At 46.4% G+C, this 22,475-nt stretch overlaps 1 protein-coding gene across 2 annotated transcripts in view; it reads right to left on the reverse strand.

Annotated features, from left to right (window-relative positions):
* Positions 1 to 11,852, reverse strand: part of RGS10 (regulator of G protein signaling 10) — a 37,434-nt gene extending 25,582 nt beyond the window's left edge. The window contains exon 1 of one of the 2 annotated variants that reach the window (XM_001927416.4): positions 11,293 to 11,852. In XM_001927416.4, coding sequence (XP_001927451.2) covers positions 11,293 to 11,341 — 49 coding nt within the window. In that variant the 5' untranslated portion in view covers positions 11,342 to 11,852. Of the gene's footprint in view, positions 1 to 4,994; positions 5,656 to 11,292 lie in introns of those variants that run through there. The other variant, XM_003359382.4, reaches the window with a different exon arrangement.

Here is a 22,475-nt window from a genome sequence, read left to right on the forward strand (position 1 = left end):
AAGGAGGTGCCAAAAACTCAGGCATCAGATAAATGAGATGGTCCTGCAATCGTTTGAAAAAATCAATTAATGCAAAAAAATCCATCACGAGCAAAATACCAAAAATTTAAACAATGCAGGATAATAATAACTCATTTTTTCCTTGTGCTTCTCAGGCTCCAGTATGGTTCGGCGCCAGGCTGTTTCTACAACGGTAGACAGAATGAATCAGTCACTCTGTATCTGGTGCACTCTCATTCTACCCTCTGAAAAGAGAGCCTCTTGACTAAAGGAAAGAGGACAGGGGCCTCCAACTAACACACTCTGGCTACGCCTGAACAAGGAAGTGACAACACAGCTACAGAATTTGGCCCCTTCCCGGAGATAAAGGAAAAAACATGGACTGTCACTTCGGGTGGGCTCAGGTTCCAAAGCCAGTTTGACTAATTCGAACAGTGTGACCATAGACAAAATTCTGCGTAAAATGAAGATAATCTCCTTATCTCTTGGAGTCATCGGAAGGATTAAAGGAGGAAGCACATTAGGTCCCTTGATGCCCACTGTGGCCCCTCCAGAAAATATTCTTTCTTCTCTCTTCTTCCTTAAAATAATGATCTATCAAGTGAACAATTTTAATAGCTAATACTCCTTCCTCCATTTCCCTTTTTTCAAAGTAGAGACATGTTTCTCTTTAAAAAAAAAAAAAAAAAAAAGTCCTCTGAATCTAGGAGAAAATAAGTTTTAAATTCAGAAGTTCACAAAGCAGATCATTTTAAAAGGATACATTTTAAAATTCTTGGAAGTGTTCATTGCTGCAAGTAGCAAGGGGGCCATATGGTTTAAAATGTTTTTGGAGGAAAGTTGTATCAAAACATGTTGGACTTAGTAGTAACTCAGCTTCTATGATCCCTCCTGTTCTACTGGGGTTCATACACATGTTAATTTCTCAGGCAGCAGCTGACACTGACTCCATCTCCCAGCATCTGGGAAATCTACCTGGATTTTAGACATTGATTGGCTGGCCTGGCCTAAATAAAGTAGAAGCCAGAAGCCCACAGGGGCTGTGTTTCAACATGCACTGGTGATGGAGCACGTAAGAGAATTGTTTGGAACAAATGCATTTCTTTAATCGAGAGGCAAACTCACTCAAACATCTCAAATGGACTTGCCGCTTCTCTAAAGTGAATCTTTGGTTTGTGGATATTAAATTAGTCCCCTGCTCTCTTTGCAAATGCTAAAACAGCAAGCTTCTGAAGACTGCATTTCTTCGCAACAAAGTATAAATCAAATTAAAAGATCATTAGCATGAGAACTTTCTGCAACAGGGTTCATTCTACCAAGCATTTCACAAATTGACTCTCTGTTCCCTACCTGAAGAATGCACTTTGACAGTTTACTCCAATTCCCTACCAGATCTTCTCTTGAATAAATAAATGTAGAGACACAAGTTTGCTGTTCCACGAACAATGTTGGGCAGCCAGAAATTTCTCTTTCTCTTGTTCTTACAGAACAAGTCTTTTGGCTGTAAGTTTTCAGCCTTGGCCTGAAATGATTCTAAAACTCTTAACATTCTTTTCAATAATAAACCAAACCACATTTGAGTTTTCACAGCCGAACTGTCTTGCAAGTAAATACACTTGGGGGATTCTCATTTAGCCAATAGCGTGCTCTGGTTAATTGGGTCTTCTCCCTTCCCCCTTTTATTTCATACTCTAATTATTTTTGCATATTAGGTTTCTGCACGAGCTTGCATTTGAACAAAAAGTTTTACAACTCAAAATCCACTCATCTGGTCTAGTCCCCTTATTTAACAGACTGAGAAATCCAAGTCCAGAAAGTAAGGTGTCCCAGCTTAGGAACGCCTAGAAAAAAACCAGTACTGGGCAATATCCAGGCAACTGTCCCCTTCCCCAGGACCACCTCCCCAGAACTCCACGGTTCCTCAGAACACAAGAGTTTGCAAATGGATGGCCCTTCCTTTTCAGTTTCCTCCTGGGGAACCAGCTCCCTTCCACTGACGTCATGAAACACATCTACAGCTGACACTGTAACAGAAGGCACAGAATTTTCAGGGCTGGCTCAGGAAATACACCAGGACACGGACAGTATCTCCACGGCCATGGTTACCTGGCTGCTGCTGGCTTTGGTGCCCTGGACAAAGAGAAATTCCTTCTTGCCTTTCTGCCCACCTTCTGCCCCAGCAGTCCTTACTCTAGGAATCTTTGGCTCATGTTCTGTCATGTGTCTTTGCTTTCCTGGAAATGTTGGTTTGAATTTTGCCAAGACTTCCTGACGGACTTTTGGTTTTGATTAAGGCCTGTGGCTATGCCTTTAAAAAAAAAAAAATCCTTCTTGATTGGTATCAGTACAGATAGAGAGCTCTAGATAAAGGAATATTTGCAAACTCATTCACTTAATGGTGCCTCTTTGTTCATTATCCCACCACCATGAGATTGGCAGAGGTCCACTCCTTTGGCATCGCCCTATAGATCACCACTTAATGTGGGGTATTTCCGTTATTCAGTATCCTCTGCCCAAGGAGATTTCTGCTATTTTCCAACGCATGTAAGTAAAGTCTTCCCAAGCCATCTCAGCTCTTCCCCCCCACCCCATTTGTCTAAGAAGTTCCTGGGCCAGAGATCAACCCTCATTGCATATGTGACCTGAGCCACAGCAGTGATGATGCCTGATTCTTAATCAGGATACAGTTAAGCCACCATGGAACTCCTCTCGGCTCACTTAAATGTCACCATCAGCCCAATAATGGAGAAGGAAAGAACCTATCTTCATAGCAAGAAAGTTTTACTTCTGGGCTTAAGAATAAAGCAAAACCAAGAGTTCCCTAGCGTCTCATCTCCTCCCCAGTTCCTGGCACTTGGGAACACAAAGATCCCCACACTCTTCTTTCCTTTGTCATTGATAAGAGTTTCATTTTAGATGAATTACACAAGGAGGAAAAACACTTACACCTATCTTTCTAGCAGCAGTAAGATCACTGACGCTACCAAGGACCTGTCGGAGGTAACGTTTGTTTCGATTTTGTCCAGCTCTGCTTAGTTGTTGTTGTCAATTAGACCAGCTAGAAAACATTTTTGCAATGAAAAAAATTTTTATCTCCTGGGCTCTTCAAAGCATTTTAGATCTGCATATTTTTGCAGGCACAATATTACTTTTTTTTGCAATAAATTCATCTTTAGATGAACCTATCATTGGCTAATAAGAACCACTAACACAACAAATTATTCACAATGTGCGGGGTACTATTCCAAGCTTCTCCCATGGGTTAAATCATCTGGTTTTCATAATGACGCTCTGATATGGTTAATATTAGCCCCACTTCACAGATGAGGAAACCGAGGCACAGTACCTTGTAAGGGTCACCCAGCTAGAAAATAGGGAACCATGGCCCACGTCTAGGTTATCCTGCTCCAGAGCACATGCCACTTAGCATAGGCTCTGCAGCCATTTTTATTTTTGACATCTGCTGATCCTCAGACAGAGGCCAGAACACAACAGCCTTATTGATTATGGCAGTTATGTGGGAGAGGACTATGAAAACGGAGTTGAATTCCTCAAGACAAAAACCCATAGAAGACTGTACCAGAGTCACCCAGCATGAAAGCACGAGGTATATACTTTCCCGTTACATTGATGCTGTCCTATGTGGTCTGACTTTAGTAAAAGCCATCATTTCAAAGCCGGCTCAGCATCACGGCGTGGAGGCCTGAGGCTGGCTGCTTGCAGCATATTGTGCGGTGCATTATTTATAGATGGTATGACGTCATATCTATCAGGGACCTTCTCCGGACGTTAATTCCGTGGAAATCCATACTCAAAAGGCATCTCGGGCACTCAGAGACCTGAACGCTCACGGTATGACTTCCTGCTATTAGTCTGCAGAAAGATCATGGTGAATGATCCTGCAGACAGTTTCCCCAAATCAAAGATTTCAGCAGAATCTCAATATCCAGGTCCCTCAACAGCAGTCAACTTACATCCTCAAACTCTTTGCCTTAAACACCCCCCAACAAATGCACAGCATATTAAAGAAAACAAACCATTCAAGCCCCAGAAAAGGCAGAAATGTGAACCCTAAACTCTAAAGTGGTTTGGTGTCACACACACACACATCATACTCCCTTAAAATACTCGGGGAACGTACACACCTCAGAAAACTTATTTAGGAGTTCCCATCGTGGCGCAGTAGTTAACAAATCCGACTAGGAACCATGAGGTTGCGGGTTCGGGTCCCTGCCCTTGCTCAGTGGGTTAACGATCCGGCGTTGCCGTGAGCTGTGGTGTAGGTTGCAGACGCGGCTCGGATCCCGCATTGCTGTGGCTCTGGCGTAGGCTGGTGGCTACAGCTCTGATTCGACCCCTAGCCTGGGAACCTCCATATGCCGCGGGAGCGGCCCAAGAAATAGCAACAACCACAACAACAACAAAAAAGACAAAAGACAAAAAAAAAAAAAAAAACTTAAAGAGCTGGATCACTTATACCACATCAGACATGACATTTTTTAAAAAATTCATCCCAACTTAGAAGCAGAGAATCAGTTTGTTACAACTGGTGATCCATGTAAGGTTCCAGCGAAACTAGGTCATGGAAACCCTCTGTCTAAATATTAAGTGTTTATCAGCTCCAGTATCTAGCTTCGGAGAACAGCGACCCTTCAGGCATGCAATTCCCTCGGTGGGGAGGTTTGCCTGAATTGCCATGAGCAGAAAATAATAGTAAAAACAAAAACGTTTTGAAATAATCATACTAATAGCAAGCACCACCAGAGCAGGCCAACAGGCTGGAGAGGATGGTTTGGCTCAGAAATGGCCTCATGGCAGTTTTTCCGCAAGGCCAGAGGCCTCAAAGAAAGTCAAATGCCCAGGCGACCCTTTCAAAGGCCACCTATGCCCCCTGTGTGTGCACTGCACCCCTCCCGCCGATATCCCCCGCCTGCCAGCCCCCAGCGATGGAGGAGCTGAGGGCATCTGCCAAAGTGGTGGGGGTCCTTCCTTACGTGCCATGCTCTGGGGTCCGCCTGGGGAGGTGCCCACAGCCTAAAACGCCGCTGCCTTCCAGAGACGCTTTGTTCGAGACAAGCAGAGGCTGCAGGCCTCCTGAGCACCCTTGGGTCCCGAGGAAAAACAAGCCCCAACATCCTCTTTTGAGTGGACTAAACAACAGATGGCCCCTGGTTTCTAGTTTCTACCAGAGGGAAGGAAATAAGAACGTCAGGCTGCTATGGGCAGCCTCCCTAGAATCCTCACTTTCTAGGCAACGGCCCAGAAAAAATTAAAACTACCCAGGAGCCCAGTTCTGGAGGTGAGAGTGAAGGCGCCATCATTATTGTTTTTAACTTTCCAGAAGCACCCCTGTGCTTCCTCCGGGACCTGACATTTATGCAGAAATGTGCCCTCACTCTCCCCTGGCCCCCACCTTGGGGCAAATTAGTGACTTTTTCCCCTCCAATAGCAGTAAGTTAAGCTGTGTATTCCTCCCCATACTTTTTTTTTTTTGGCTGTGCCTGTGGCATGCAGAGGTTCCCAAGCCAGGGATCAAACCTGTGCCACAGCAGCAAGAATGCCAAATCCTTAACCCGCTGCACCATGAAGGAACTTCTGACTGTGTGTTTCTTGAGAGGAAGCGCTGTGTCTTCAGAGTTCCCGTTGTGGCTCAGCCGTAACGAATCTGACTAGTATCCATGAGGATACGGGTTCGATCCCTGGCCTCGTTCAGTGGGTTAAGGATCCAGTGTTGCTATGAGCTAGGGTGTAGGTTGCAGAGACAGCTGGGATCTGGCATGGCTATGGCTGGCAGCTGCAGTTCTGATTCAACCACTAGCCTGGGAACTTCCATATGCCATGGTTGCAGCCCTAAAAAGACCGAACAACAACAAAAAAGTCTTGTCTTCTCAGGGTCGGCAGTGTCTGGCACCACATATAGATTGGTAGTGATAAGTGTTTTCTGGTAGATTGTCGGTGGGGGGAAAGGCAGAGAGGAGGGTGGTGGCTGTAAAAAAGAGTTGGCATTGACTGACCACTTACTATATTCCATCTCAACCTCATTACAACTTTTGGAGGCAAGGCCCATCATTGGCCCATTGTACAGATGAGGAAAACTGAGGCACCACAAGGTTAAATCACTGACTCCACAGGAGCAAGCCAGGAAGTAGATGAGCTGGGATTCAATCCTAGGCTATCTGGCTGCAGAGGCTGGAAAGAGAAGGGCAGTGAAAGATGCAAGAACCAAAAGGTGGGCCCAGAGCTCCCGCTGTGTCACAATAGGATCGCCAGCATCTTGGGAGCACTGGGACGTGGGTTCAAACCCCGGCCCTCACAGTGGGTTAAAGATCCAGTGTTGCCACTACTACAGCTTAGGTGGCGACTGCAGCTCAAATTTGATCCCTGTCCCGGGAACTCCATATGCCATGGGGTGTCCCAAAAATGAAACAAAAAAAAGTGGGCCCTTTCTCTTAAGGAACTTAATTGAGAGGATGAGGCCAGTGTTCCCAGATGCCACACACCGGCATGAAGTTTTCTTCACTGGTTCATGAAAGAATGAGAAGGGAAAGTTTGATCACGTGAGCTGTGTTGTGTAAGGATCATCCTGGGTTACACCTTTTGTAAGTAAATTACACTTATGTACACGGTGCAAAAGACAAGAGCTACACAAGGGAACACAGTGGAACTGGTCTTCCGGTCACCCCCGCCCCTCAGCCACCCAGAGCCTCTCCTTAATAGCAACAGCGCTAGAAGATTCTTGGGTATCAGGACGTTCTTTACATGAGATGATTTCTTTCCTACTATTTGGGATATTGAAACATCCTTCATTTGTGGGATAAGAAAGATGGCTGATGATGGTGGGGTTTGTTTTTAATGTCCTGACTAGAGAGAGAAAGGAAAAAAAAAGAAGGGGAGCAGGGAAGGAAAGAGAGAAGCTGCCTGCTCCACACTCAGTCTCTAAAGACATGTGAGCAAGATGACCAAGGCGCCACTGCGTGAGGTCACGCAGGTAGCTCTGGGCTCAGGTCAGAGATTCAAGTTCTCCGTTCTGTCCCTTCTGAAATGGGTGGTTCTTTGAAGTTCCTGCTATGGCACAACGGGATTGGTGGCCTCTTGGGAGCTGTGGGACACAGGTTCGAACCCCAGCCGGCGCAGTAGGCTAAGTATCCAGTACTGCTGCAGGTGTGGCTTAGGATGGATCTGATGCCTGGCCTGAGAACTCCATATTCCGCGGGGTGACCAAAAAAAGAGAAAAGAAAAAGAAAAAATGAAAGGGGGGCTCTGGACAAGTCCCTGCGCCTTGGTGGTTTCTGCAGCTGTTTAGAGACAGACAGGCTGAATTTCAGGAACAGAAAGGGACAGGAGTTCCCGTCGTGGTGCAGCAGAAATGAAGCCGACTAGGAACCATGAAGTTGTGGGTTCGACCCCTGGCCTCGCTCAGTGGGTTAGGGATCTGGCGTTGCCGTAAGCTGTGGTGTAGGTCACAGACGCAGCTCGGTTCTGGTGTTGCTGTGGCTGTGGTGTACATAGGCTGGTGGCTACAGCTCCGATTAGAACCCCTAGCCTGGGAACCTCCATATGCCGCGGGTGCAGCCCTCAAAAGACAAAAAAAAAAAAGGGAAAGGGGCAAGAAGCCTCAGGGAGACCTGGCTTTGGGAGGGGACAAAAGACAGAGGTAGGACTGTCCAGCCACCCAGGGGAAGAGCGGGGAACAGAAGGAACGGGACCAGGAGGGAAGGTCAGGTGCAGGGTCCCTGAGCATACCACAGCGTGGCGACAGCAAAGCTGAACCCCAGGCATTCAGCAGAAGGAAAATTTGTCCCCGGAAGGCTGCAAGGGACTGTTCCACTCCAGCGGACCCCTCCTGACAGCTCTTATCAAGGAGCTGCTGCTGTCGCCTGCCTGGGCCCCCACTGCCACCCCTGAGGCTGCTGCCGTGGAGAGCTATCTGGGGGAAGCAGAAGAAACTGGTGAGTAAATTTAGTACAATTTAAACAGCCAAGTTCTCAGAGCCCAGCGGCAGGGGGCCCAAGGGATTACTCAACCCCAGGGAGGGAAGTGACTCAGTCCACCCAGGAAGCCCTAGGAAATGGCCCAGCCAGGCACCTGCTTAGTTTTCCAGAACTTCCAACAGCGAGGAAAGAAGGCATCCATTCCAGTACAAAGTCTGTGAAAGACCCACGAGCGCACCCTCCCCACCAGCCCATGGTGGCATTCAGAGTTGGCACCGGGCACTCAGCCGGCTGGTGGTCTGACTGCACCTGTATTTAAACAATGCCCTTCACCTCTCTGCCTGCTTTGATCTCCTGAAACTGCAGGCCCCGGGGCTGGTGATGTTCTGCAGGGGAAACTCTCCCCAGTGGCCAAGTCCGCCCTGCCACTAGGTTGTTATAACAAAGACATTGAATTGTTATGTCAACTGTCATCTTTAAATAAAAACTTCAGCCAGCCATAAATCTGAGACTGGTCCCAGAGGTTTAATGGGATAATATATAACAGGCCCCAGGGCTGAGCGCCGTGGCGGGGGATTCCCCTGGCGGTTCAGCCCTCAGTCTGGACCCAGGGGGTGGACGGCTGTGGCTGTGGCTGTGGCTGTGGCTTTGGCTTTGCTTTTCAAGTGAAGAGCATCCCAGTTATCAACAGTGCACGTGGTTATAGGGGGCAGGGTGGGTGCACAGAACCCTTCGAGGGGTCCTCACAGTTTAGGGGCATGGCCTAGAAAGCTGCATTTTATCAATTCCCCCCCCCCCATGTGGTTCATGAACGCACCTTGAGAAACCTCAGAAAGAAGAACAGTCACATTTTGAATTGCACTTGGAATGAGGGGTTGGGAGTGCCAAACCTCAGCTTAAAGACATTGTTTCCAATAAGATTTTGCAGAAAAGCAGGAAAAGTCTAGAATAAAAGGAGCTAGGAGGTAGGACGGCAGCCAGGTCCAAATCGGGGTCCTGCAGGGGTGGATCCAAATTTTGTGGGGCTGGAAGTTTGTACAATCTAGAGAACCACTTAAAAAAAAAATTCAAAATCACCGCCCCCTGCCCCCGATTCAGTCTAGGGTCCCATGGTTCGCTTGGCTGGCTTCCAGTGCCTTTGCCTCAGGGCCCACGCTCCACCTTTCTCAGTGCTGGGTGGTGATGACCAAACTGGCAAGGGGTTATTTGTCCTTTCTCATCAGGGGACAAACTTTAAACCTAAAAATCGTTAACAACATCAGGCTCTTGGAAGCCAGGCATTCATTACCAATCCATGATATTTAGCTACCGATCTTTCTATCACAACCTAATCACATTTCGTCAGCCTTAAAATGTGTTACCCTGAAAGCAGTACACTCCACTGAAACAGCCCCAGTCTTTCTGGCGTACAACATGCGCCCATGCACCCCCAAACCATGCATATCCCATAATTCAGTTGATTTGTTTGGAAGACTTCAACTCAAAAGCCACCTGTGCAGTGATGTTCACAGAAGCTCTATTTATAATAAAAATGGAAAAGATAACAACTAATCATTACTCAGTAATGCCAGACACTGTACTAAAAACTTCATATACATGCTTTTCTGTGTTTTATCCCATCACTCTATGAAACAGTTTAAAGACGGTAAAACTGACGCAGAGGTGTGCTGGTGAACCAGCTCTCCTGGGCAGCGGAGTGGGGGAACCTTGATTTTTAGCATCTGCTGATTTTTGTGGTGTAAATAGCCACCGACAGCCAACTTCAAGCTACCTATGGTTTAGCAACCAGCTCCCAAATTTCCTGATGATGTAGCAATTGGTTCAGAGGTCAAGTAACTTGCCCCCAAGTTCACTGAATGATAGTCAGTGTGGGAAGCAGGAGTTTTTCAGAGTCCAGACTCTGACCATCACTCCATAGGCCTGTAAATATCCAACCATAGGGAGTAGCTGATACGAAGACCCACATGGATACTTTGACTCACAGGCAACACAGAAATGTTTACATGACCACTAAGACTAAATATAAGCAATTTACAATAACCCTATGAAATCCTATTTTATTAGGGTGGAAACCCTACTTTATTAGGGTTCTAAATATTAAGTGCAATAACATGCATCATTTGATAGATGGGAAACCAGCTGTAACTGTTTAAAGAGGGATCTTTTATTCCCATTTTGCGGATCCTTATTTGCACAGGGAGGCTCCATAGCTAGTAAGTGGTGGAGGTGGGATTTGGATCCACCCAACTTAGCTTCCATCCTTTCTCTTAACCACTGTGTGTCTCATAAAATATGATATTCAGTGGGACAAAAATTCATGAGCCAACATGTACACACTGAGTATATACAGAAGCAACTCCTGGGGTGGAAGGCAACAGAAAAACCTCTCACCTCCAGAGTGGGGCCAAGCTGGGTTTGAAAGAGTCTCTATCACTTCCTAAGTGTGACTTGGGACAAGTTACCTAACAGCTCCTGGCTTCCCTTCGTTCCCTTCTCCATAAAGGGGCGAGAACAGTACCTATCTCACTGGGTTGCCCTTAAGAGTGAAGAGAGAATTCACCGAGAGCCGAGTGAACACAGAGAGTGGTCCCCATTAAGCGCTCAAAAGGGCGTAGCTGTTATCATGAACAAAAAGGGTAAGATGGTTGGAATCAAGGGCATGGTTTCATCATCACCGTGGGTTCTTTGTCCTGTCGAATCGCTCCAAATTGTCCTCGGGCTGGACCAGAGTGACCGCCAAGCCGAACCCTTTGCAAAGTCGGCTCTTGCCTGGGCGCGAACTGCAAATGCTGGACCAGAGGGATGGCCAAGCCGAAGTCTTTGCAATGTCGGCCCCTTGCCTGGGCGCGAACGCCCTTCACCTGGCGTTCACCCTTTCTTCACCCCACATTTCGGCTCCGCAGCCCAGAACAGAAGGCGCTCGGCAGCCCCAGCCCGGATGCCCGGGGTCCAGGCGTGCCTTCCTCAGGCACTGCACAGGCATCATTCACACCAACGCCTGCAGCAGAGACAGAGAACTCAAGAAAAATGGGGGGGCGGGGGCGGTGACGGTCTGCTTTCAGAATCTAGATCCCATACTACCTTCAAAGTTTGGGGGTGTTCTGGATCTCATTTTTCTCCCCGATCTTCACTAAAAAGAAAAGTGCTGCTGTTCCTCTTTTTAGACAAACTTCCTCCCCGGCGCACCTCTCGCGGCTCTGTGCTCCCGCCGCGGCTGGAACCGCAAAGACGCTGGACGGAGCTGGGAGAAGATGCCGCGCCCGGGCGGGAGGAAAGGATGCCCTGGACCGGCATCGCCGGCTCGAGCGGCTCATTGCTGCCCCTGGGGGCACCCCAGTCCCCCACCCATGGAGCCCCTTACCTGACGGCGGCCGCTTCCTGCTCAGCCGGCTCACAGCGCGGTTAAACATCGCTGCGACACCCCGGGGAGGAAGGAGGAGCAGCCGGGCGGCGCGGGCGGTTGAGCTGGGGAAGGCGAAGAGCAGGAGGAGGCCGAGGAGGAGGAGGAGGAGCCGGCTCAGGACCGCCCCGGAGCGCGCGCCCCCGCCCCACCGCCCTCCGCCCGGCCAGGCGCCGCGTGGCGCGCTCCTTGCGCCCTGCCCACCCCAGCTGAGGCCTCGCGGTCCAGCCCCGGGGTGCCTGGGCGGGCAGGGCGCGCACGGGTGACTCCCAAACACCAGAATCCGGCTCAGCGCCCGGGATGGTGCGCACGAGCGCAGGAGGAGTTTGCGCCGCCTAGGACTTAGGAACCCTGCCCAGGCGGTTCGCGCGTCCCAGGGACCCCTCGCTGCCCCGCGGGGCTGGCCAGAGAAGACGCCCGCAGTCCCGCCCTGCCCGGCCCCCAGCCGTCTCCCTGCAGCCACGAGAACCGGGAGCGGCACCGCGGGAGCACAGTGCTTCTTTGACTCCCTGCACTTTGGCGGGGAGGCAGGCCGGGGTCACATCCCGGCTCAGAGACCGGGAAGCCGAGGCCTTGAAGTGCTGCAAAACCTAGGCGTGGCCAACGGCCTTCTTCTTGTCCCGGTGATCTAGGATCCTTGCTCCCCAGGCTTGCCTGTCCCGCGACTCCGTGGGCACTGAGCCATCCCACCGCCACGAGAGCTAGTGCGGCGTCGCTGCCGAAACCCGGGCGGCGGTGTCCACCTGCAGAGCGAGCAGAGCTGCTGCGGGTGGGCGCGCCCTCTTCCAGGTGGGCTGCGTGGGTGCCGAAACTTGGGCGCTAGAGCCCTGGTCTCGAGGGAATTCTATAGGAACCCCTTAACGTTCCAGCCCAGAGCGATGCCTCTGCCCCGCACACCAGCTGACTGGAGGGAATAAGTTTAGGGACACGTGGCTCATCTTCCCGGAGGGCCTTTGAGCTCAACGCCCGGAATACGAACCACTAGGGTCCGCGCTGCGCCCTACTTCTGATTTCTCCTCTGTCACCAGTCACCTGCTCAGCGCCACCAGTTCTACTCGAATCTATTCTCATTTCTTCTGCGAAACAGACCAAGAGGGGGTGTCATTAGCCCCATTTTCTTGAGGATTTGGTTTGTGAGAAATTCTTTCGGGCGAGTCCTATTTTTCCCCTTGTGTATCTGGCTTTGTCTCTAAATTGGTCTTTATTTTTAGCTGTACTAATTGCTATTTTTCTCAACCGTTATACCCAGTCTCGATCCCCCTCCACCCATCCTTTCTCAGTATTTTCCCTAGTTGGCACTTTCTTTTATATCTGCTATTCTGAGCTTCCCATTCGCCAATTTTTCCTCCTCCCTTTACCCACCCCTTCAGTCCCAACCCCACCCGGCCCATTCCTGGCCTTCTGTGGTTGCCTCTCATTTCTCTCCCTACCTCCCCTTCCCCTCTCAAAGTATGCCTTTCCTCAGAGTATTTCTAACCCCCCCCACCCTGCGCCCCCTCTGCTGCATAGAGAGGCTTTTCTTACTCCTGAAGGGGGGGTGTGTGTGTGGGGGGGGTGCTTTCAGCTGCAACTCCAGGAGACCACTGTGGTCAGGAAAGTAAAACCCAGCTGCGAAGTTCAATTTTAAAAGCTTCTCTTGTTGTTGGGCTCCTCTGGGGCTGGGCTCCTGCTAGCTTCCTCTCATTGTAATGGGACTGAACGGGTGATGCTTAAAACTATAGGCTGCAGGTTCATCCATTGTAAAGGAAGGACCTTTCAACTCTGCAGAGTCTTGGATCCAGATGAGGTCGCTGCAGTTTCATTGCAATAACCAGGGACTTTGTGCAGCACACTTCCCCAGAAAACGTCTCCAGAGACCAAATTACAAGTAATCTTAACACAGGAAATAAGGACACTGGCACGATGGGTAAAAGTCAGGCACAGCTGAATGTTGCTAGGTCCACCCCGTGTCCTGATAAAACCGGGCATCGCCTAGGACATGCTTATGAATCTGTCCTGAGCTGAAGGGGCCAGGTTTTCCTGAAATGAAAATAGAAGAGCTTCAAATCACTTTTACTGTCCCATTAGCATATCAGATAATGAGTATAGGAATGAAGACCCACGATTAAGGTTTAATGTTTCAGGACACTAAAAGACTGTCCTCATGAAACTGCTATAAATACCTGTTTCAAGTGTCTGAAGATCCAAAAGCCAGTTTTCAACATGTACTGCACAAAAGCCTGAGTACCGAGGTACAGAACCACACAGTTCCTAAGTCTTGCCAAAAGAAAACACACACACACCCCTCCCGCATGATTCAGGTTCTGCCTGTGGCTTGCGGTGGCTAAAGATGCTTACCACCCAAATAGCATCACTCACTTTGTGTAGCTCATCTCAAACCTTTACAAACACTGGTAGCCAGTCTGAGCAAGAAAAGGACAAGCAGTCTGGCCCCTTCCTACCCCTGCTGGTCTGGCCTTTAGTTGCACAACTTTCATTCCAACCAGGAACAGAGCAAGAGACTAGAGTGTCCTGAAAAGCAGAACCCCAGAATGATCATTAACTTTAGAGTTTGCTGCTTTTTATTCTCAGAAACTTACAACTGGTAAGCTGTGAATACATTATAGAGTCTTTTATCATATACATAAAATAAAACATATTTGAGTCTCTTAGAAATTTCAACCATTTGAAGCAGGTGAGGTATGGTCAAATAAGTAATTATGTAAGCGCCCAGCTTGGAGTCAAGAGATCTGGGTACGAATCCTGGCCAATCTTTACACACAGCCTCTTGGGATTGGACAAGGAAAGGATGCCACCTACATTCTAAGAGTGTGGTGTTCACTAGCAATAAACAAGAAAGCACCTGGCACAGTGCCCGGCACATGTAGGTACAAAAAAAAAAAGCCTTGGAATCTGAATAACTTACTCCCCCTCCAATGCTGTTTTAATAATAAATTTTAGCTTATATGCGGTGAAAAATAGCATTTTAATAAATTATAGGAAGTTGGCAGGGTTAGGAACCATGTGATGCAATTGACACCCAGTGTAGACAGGGAAAGTAAATGGTTACAATCTCTCTGGAAGGCAAGCGAGGCAGATGTATTTGGATGATATTTTGGCAGCATGTATAAAAGCCTTCCAAATGTTTATACCCATTGGACCCGTGAATAATTGTACAACTGGTAATTTATGCCAAAGAATAAGAAATACAAAGGTTTATGTGCAAAGTTGAATATCATAACACTTCTTTTATCAGTGCTATTTACGGTAGCTATAAATGACCATTAATAGAATGACTAAGTTACAGTATATTCCTATGATGCAATGTTGAACCCAGTAAGAACTGGGTGAGGAATATTTGGTGATGTAGGGAACGTGTTTATGAAGCTGTCATTGAAAAAAGCAGGATACAAATAGAGACATTTTTGAGTGGGACAAGTGAGGAAATATAGCATATTTATGGATAGAAAGCTTGCAGGAAATGATTCCAAATGCTACCAGCATTTACCTCTAGATGTTGGGATAATGGGTGATTTTACTTTTCATTGTTATATTTTTCCCGTTTTGCAAAATCTCTTCAGTGAATATGCTTTTCAACTGGGGTGAGGGGAAACCAGCAATTGGAAACTGATCAAAATCTCTACTAGATTTGGAGTTCCCGTTGTGGCTCAGTGGTTAACAAACCCGACTAGGATGCACAAGGATGTGGGTTCAATCCCTGGCCTCACTCAGTGGGTTAAGGATCTGGTGTTTGCCAGGAGCTGTGGTGTAGTTTGCAGACATGGCTCAGATCTGGCATTGCTGTGTCTGTGGCATAGGCTGGCAGCTATAGCTCTGATTTGACCCCTAGCCTGGGAACTACCATATGCCACAGTTGGGGCCCTAAAAAAAAAATCTCTACTAGGTTTAATCTACAAATGTTCAAGCCTGCATCTTTATATTAGTTGTGCTTTCCTTAAACTCTTCATTTCCCATGGAAGGAGTGAAGAGACATCAACTGCTTTTCCCATCTTTGATCTCCCTTGCTTTTCAAGTCACACATTCATGGTATGTCACAGCTGGATGGATCCCTGGAGAGCAGCCTAGTTCCCTGCAGATCAGGAAACTGAGGCCCGGATGGCTTTGGCTGGGAGCAATGCTAGGTTTCCCGAGTCACAGGCAGGTGGTCCTCCTGGTACAGCACTCTTATACCATGCTGCATTCATGAAGATGCACCTTAATGTGTGTTTAAGATTCAAATTAGGGAGTCTTATTGTGGCCCAGTGGGTTAAGAACCCAACTAGTATCCACGAAGATGTGGGTTTGATCCCTGACCTTTCTCAGTGGATTAAGGATAAGCTATAGCATAGGTCGAAGATGTGGCTTGGACCTGGCATGGTTGTGGTGTAGGCCAGCAGCTGCAGCTCTGATTCCACCCTAGCTTGGGAACGTCCATATGCCGCAGGTGTGGCTCTAAAAAGAAAAGCAGATTCAAATTGAGATTCCTGCTAAACAAAGGCAGATGAATATCAGCATGTGGTCACACTTGTATTTCTCCAATCTCAAAAAGCACACCAAAACCCCCAAACCTTTTTGTGCTGCCCTATTTCACTGAAGCACTTCTCAGCCAAGTGTCTCAAATGAGTTGTCTGTACGCACCGTCTCCCATCGCTCTCCTCCCACTCTCTAAGCCCTTTCACATCTGCTTGCATCTCCACTACGCCTCTCAACTGCTCTAAGTCACCATAGCTTCCCCTTGGGAAATCTGACAGTTCTGTCTCTGTCTTGACCCACTGTCAGCATCTGACCCTACTGGTCCCTCCTCTTGAAGCAGTCCCTTCCCCACCAGGGTGGTGCATTTGTTCCAAGAGGTGAGCCATCATCAACACATCATTCTCACCTAAGTCCAGATGAAATGCCCCTTTTATTTTTTTAATTTTATAATGATTTTTATTTTTTCCATTATAGCTGGTTTACAGTGTTCTGTCAATTTTCTACTGCACAGCAAGGTGACCCAGTTACACATACATGTATACATTCTTTTTTTCTCACATTAGCATGCTCCATCACAGGTGACTAGATATAGTTTCCAGGGCTATACAGCAGGATCTCATTGCTTATCCACTCCAAAGGCAATAGTTTGCATCTATTAACCCCATATTCCCAATCGATCCCACTCCCTCCCCCTCAGCAACCACAAGTCTGTTCTCTATGTCCATGATTTTCTTTTCTGTGGAAAGGTTCATTTGCGCTGTATATTAGTTTCTGGATATAAGTGATATCATATGGTATTTGTCTTTTTCTGACTGACTGCACTCAGGATGAGAGTCTCTAGTTCCATCCATGTTGCTGCAAATGGCATTATTTTGTTCTTTTGTATGGCTGAGTAGTATTCCATTGTGTGTATGTACCACATCTTCTTAATGCATTCATCTGTCGATGGACGTTTAGTTGTTTCCATGTCTTGGCCATTGTGAATAGTCAAATACCCTTTTTAGACTCACAACCCCACGTTTCTATCTCCAGCCTAGACTTGCCTATTTGACATCTCCTCTTAAATGCAGACTAAGACACCAAAGACTGTGTCCAAAACAGATCCTCCTCTTCCTGCCCACACCTGATCCACCTGCCTTCTCACCACAACTAAAGACAGCTCGACCCTTGCCCTTGATCAGACCAATTATCTTGGAGTCCTTTCTGATCATCCCTTTTTTCACACCTCACCTTGAATCCATCAAGTAACCCTGCAGGTCTATCATCGAAATAAATCCAGAAGCCCACCTTGCATCTCATCTCCAACTCCATGTCACCCTCATCCAAGCCACCATCCACTGCCCAGGTTTACTGTGGCAGCCTCCTAACAGGCTGCACTGCTGCCAGTTGCTCAAGTCTATTCTCAGCCCAGCGACCAGGGTGAGCCTTTTGAAACAAGGGAATTCTCACCATATCAACCCTCTGCTCAAAACGGCAGCAGCTCCCCACGCGGCCCCACGAGAAAGCCCGAGACCTTATAAAGATGGATGAGGCCCCATATGACCAGGACCTCCCTTCCTCTCCGACCCTCTTCCTCATTCTCCCCCTCTCCCAGCTGCTCCCACCAACTCCCCTCCTTAACCTTCAACCCCACCCCCCCAACAATCGCACCCATGACCTTTGTTTGCACTGGCCATTCCCTCTGTCTGGAACCCTCTGCCCTGGGTATGCATGGCACACGCCCTCAGTTTTTTCAGGTCTTTACCCAAACTTCACCTCATCAGGCTTTAAAATGGCCACTCACTCCTCCTGGACTTCCTTGTCCTGTTTCCCTCCATCCCTGCCATGTTTCTCCATAGCATGAATCACCTTCCAACACACTGTAACTTCCTATACGTGCATGATGTTTCTCCCTACTGTGCCTGCATGCACCCTCCCCTCCCTTCTCCCTAGAATGTTAGCCCTGCTCTCCCAGAACCCAGAAGAGTGCCTGTCACATAGTAGGCACTCAACAAAAATGTGTTGATGAATCGAGGAAAAATACTTTTCTCTCACAAATCACTAAGATGACAAGAAAATATATTACCAATAAGGTATATTTTAATGATGTACAAACCTTCCTAGACAAGGTTTATGGGAAAGGAAGCATTAATGGAAGAGAGGTTTTTTTTTTTCTGAAATTTAGTTGATTTATAATATAAAATTTCAACCCATCTGAAAGCAGATGGAGCAGCAGAAACTGCTTTAACAAAGAGAAAGAAGCTATAACCCAACGCAGGCAGCTGGGTGCCAGTGAGGAGGCCAGTGTACCCTGCAGAGCCTCAGATGAGCTCCAGATAGAAAGGCCTAGGGCCACGGACAGCAGGGCAGGCCAGGGCTGGAAATGGGTTTTGGCTAAGTCTGTATAAGGAGGCCTCAGGCTCCCTCCTACCCCAGACTAGGAAACCAGAAAGGACCATGGGAAATGGAGGCGCAGAGGCTGTGGACGTGGGGACCGCTGGCCCAGCTGGGGTGCAGTTGAGCCTCTGGGCTGTAAGAGTTCAGCAAAGGTCTGCATCCTGAACCAGGAGACCCCTTCCCCTCCCTCTAGAAAGGCCAGCAGCTGAGTGTCCTGCACACATTTCATATCTCCCTCCAAATAAATAAAACACCATAGATATTAATATTTCGGGATTCCCCAAAGTTATGATGCCTAACTAATCATAGAGAAATACAGCATCCACATGCCTCTTTCACACACACACACACACACACACAGAGCTTCTGAGAGCCTTTGATGCCCCCCTCTCAAATATGAGGGATATGTGAGGATAACAGACATTCAAAGGATGCCTCCAACAAGATAGACCAGAACAAACAGAAGATCACAACTCAGGAGAAAGACAATAGAGAAGAATAACTCCTTTTAAAAAACTAAAATTACCTTAGAGGTAGAGAAGCTACTCTATCCATAAAACAAGAAATAGATCTTGGAATATAAACATAAACATAAAAGCATTTTGGAGTTCCCTTGTCATGCAGCAGGTTAAGGATCTGGCATTGTCACTGCAGCGGCTCAGGCTGCTGCTGTGGCACGGGTTCGATCCATGGGCCAGGGAATTTTGCATGCCACCGGGTGGGTCAAAAAAAAAACCCCACATTTTTTTTAAAGGGGATGGGAAGGGAAAGTCAAGGAAATCTAAAAATTACAACAAACGAATAAATGTGTAATAGGAGGGAAAGAAAAATAGTAGAGAATAAGTCCAAGGAATAGGCATTCTAGAAAGACATTACAGAGAAGATAGTAGAGAGGAGATTAAAGATACAATTCAAGAATATTGTCCAGAGTGAAGGAAACTCTTCTCCAAATTGAAAGAGCCCACAAAGCAGGCACCATGACACACCCGCAACAAAGTGTACCAGCATGAAATGTCAAAAGAGATAATTTCCAAAAAGCTAACAAGGAGCACACCGCTGGTGGGAATATGAAAGGTACAACCACTTTGGAAAGTAGTTGGAAGTTTCTTTCAAACATATACCACCTGTATAATTCAAATATTCCACTTCTAGGGATTTACCCAAGAAAAATAAAAGCGTATGTGTATACAAAGACTTGTACGCAATTGGTCACAGCAGCTTTCTTTGTAATATTCTCAACCTGGAAACAATCCAAATATCCATCGACAGCTGAAGGAATCAACAAATTGTGGTATAAATATACAACAGAATCAATTTTTTTAAATAATAAATTTTACAGAGTTCCCTGGTGGCCTAGTGGGTTAAGGATCTGGCATTGTCACTGTTGTAGCTTGGTCACTGCTGTGGCCTGGGTTCGATCCATGGCCCAGGAACTTCCACATGCTGTGGGCACAGCCCAAAAAATAAGAATTACTGATACATTCAACAACATGGGTGAATCTCAAAACAATGATGCTTAGTGAAAAAAAGGCAGACCGAGAGGGGTTCACTGTATGATTCCACTTATACAAAATTCTGGAAAATGCAAACTAAACCAGAGTGACAGAAAGTAGATTGGTGGTTGCTTGGGGATAATAGGGAATGAGGTGGGAAGGACGGATTTCCAAGGGACACGAAGTTTTGGGGTGATGGATATGTTTATTATCTTGATTGTGGTGATAGTTTCACAAGGGTATATATTTGTCAAAACTTAAATCATATACTTTATTTTTTGGGCTGCACCTGAGGCATGTGGAAGTTCCAGGCCGGGGATAGAACACATGTCATGTGGCAGTGACAACACCAGGTCCTAAAGCTGCTGAGACACATGGGAACTCCAAAATCATATACTTTGTATATGTACATTTCATTGTATATTATGTAAATAAAGGGGTTTGTAAAAATCACCTGTGAGACTATAAAATAGCATAGCCCCTTTGGAAACAGTTGGGCAGTTCCTCAAAAAGCTAAACATGAAATTACCATATAATTTAGAAATTCCACTGCTATGTATCTACTCAGGAGAAATGAAAACAAATGTCTGCACTAAAATATGTGTGTATGAATGTTCATAGCAGCATGATTAACAGTAGCCTAAATGTCATCAACTGATGAATAAGACGACAGATATGCTATATCCACACAACAGAATATTATTCAGCAATAAAAATGAAGCCCTGATGTATTGCTACATGAATGCACCTAACACACATTTTGCTAGGTGAAAGAACCACAACAAAAATACCATATATTGTATGATCATATTTATATAAGGTTCAAAATAAGCAAATTGGTGGGGACAGAAAGTAGATTAGTGGTTACCTAAGCCTGGAAGCAAAGGCAGAATGCGGAGTGACTGTTAGTAGGTACAAGCCTTCTTTTGGGGATGATGAAAAAGTCACAAAATTGGATTATGGTGATGGTTGCACTGCTCTGTAAATATACTAAAAATCAAGCGTGTATGCTCTAAATAGGTGAACCCTGTGGTATATAAGTCATCTCTCAATAAAATTGTTAAATTTGTTTTAATTGCAAAGATCAAAACCAGCTCACATACAAGGGTTCAGAATCAAATTGTCATTGGACTTCTTGGAAAACTATTGGAGGATATGCTGCAGCAATATAAGAAAATGCAAAAAGGCAGGGAAACACAGGCTTCTGGGAACAGGGGCAACCCAACATCAAAGAGAGGCAAAGTCCCAGCCGGGATGAGGGGTGAGCGTGTGATAAAGCCAGGACAGACAGTCCAGAGAGAAGCATGACAGGGAAGGTTCCAGAAGCTTCACCTGATGAGTCTGAATGTTGATGTATTGTAGAGCATTTGATGAATCTGTTGCTCTATTTGGTTAAAATTAGTGACAAGTTTATAGAAAACTAGCCAAAGAAAAATCAGACAATTATTAACTAGAGGAAGAACCCCCAAAAGCGCAAGAAAGAAAACAGTCAAAATATACTACTTGTAATCAATAACGGCATAGTCATGATTCATAAACACTATTAACTGAAAATTGACATATTTGGGGTGGAGGGGCTGAGGAGAAGGAAAAGTAAACCCTCATCTATCACAATGGGAAGTCAGCAGAAAAAGTCTAAGATTGTTTCTTTAAGAAACAGCACTTTTGTGTGTTGTCTGTTACATGGAATTGAGTATCAGAAGGAGCAGCTAAACATTTTACGTGGTGGCCTCTGAGAAGTTTAGGAGAGGATGGGCAAGGGGAGTGAAAATTTCCTTGAGTTTTAGAACTATTTGACTTTCTAAAAACTATTTTACATGTATATCATTTTAATAAAAATTTCTTACAAATTCTAGTAATCATCACATGCCTAGTATGTAACAAAAGAGGAACACCTTGGTGATATTGCCAACAGCAGTCACAGCTAGAGGTTACCGAGCACTTTCTATGTGCTTGGCATGGGTCTAAGTGCTGTTTTAAATCCTGATCTCATTTAACACACCCCCTTGGAGGGTCTCAGTTCTAAACGGCCTCTAATGCAGGCTGGATCCCCAACTGCGAGTAAAGCTGTGGATCTCTATGGATTCAAAAACATATTCGCACACATTTTCACTTGATCTTCACTAAACCTCACAATACAGGAATGTAGATATAGAAACTGAGACTCAGAGAGGAGAACTGGTCAATGTCACAGGTACAGTTGAAAAAAACTAGGGCTGGAATTCAAATCTTTAGGCTCCTGGTGCTCTTGATACAAGAGCCTTCTACCTGTGAAAAAAATGGTTCTTAAAATATCGCTGTCCTTGGTGTCCACTTTGTAACACTGTTCCCTCGTCTTATTTTTAAATGTTAAAGGAGAAACAGGCTTGGCATTTCCAGGTATCTTAACTGGAACTTCCTTAAAACCCAGGTCAAAAGTGCCCTCTGAAAAGCAAAAAGGGAAAGAAAAAGAAGGGGAAATGAAAAAAAAAAAAAAAAAAGCATTTGTGCATGTCAACTCACGCATGCACATATAAGGCGTGACCATAACATAATCATACGGTTCTGGGGTTTTCTTGAACAACTGTATTGGAACACACATGTCCCACCAAGTGTGGTCTTTTCAGTGTGATCACACAGACACTTTCTTGAGGCAACTGGGCAGCTGTCACTGCTCAGAACTTTTCAAAAACTTCTCCTCGGGTATGTCTGAAAAGTGAACAATATCTTGTGGACATATCTAATTTTTGAAAATGGCGAAAAGCTATTTGATGAAAACTGACAAAATGAGGTGGGTGATAAAATGCTGGGGCGGGGGGGGGGGCTATGCGATGCAGCTATAAA

The sequence above is a fragment of the Sus scrofa genome, chromosome 14 (assembly GCF_000003025.6).
Source record: "Sus scrofa isolate TJ Tabasco breed Duroc chromosome 14, Sscrofa11.1, whole genome shotgun sequence".
In the NCBI taxonomy this organism is placed as follows: Eukaryota; Metazoa; Chordata; class Mammalia; order Artiodactyla; family Suidae; genus Sus; species Sus scrofa.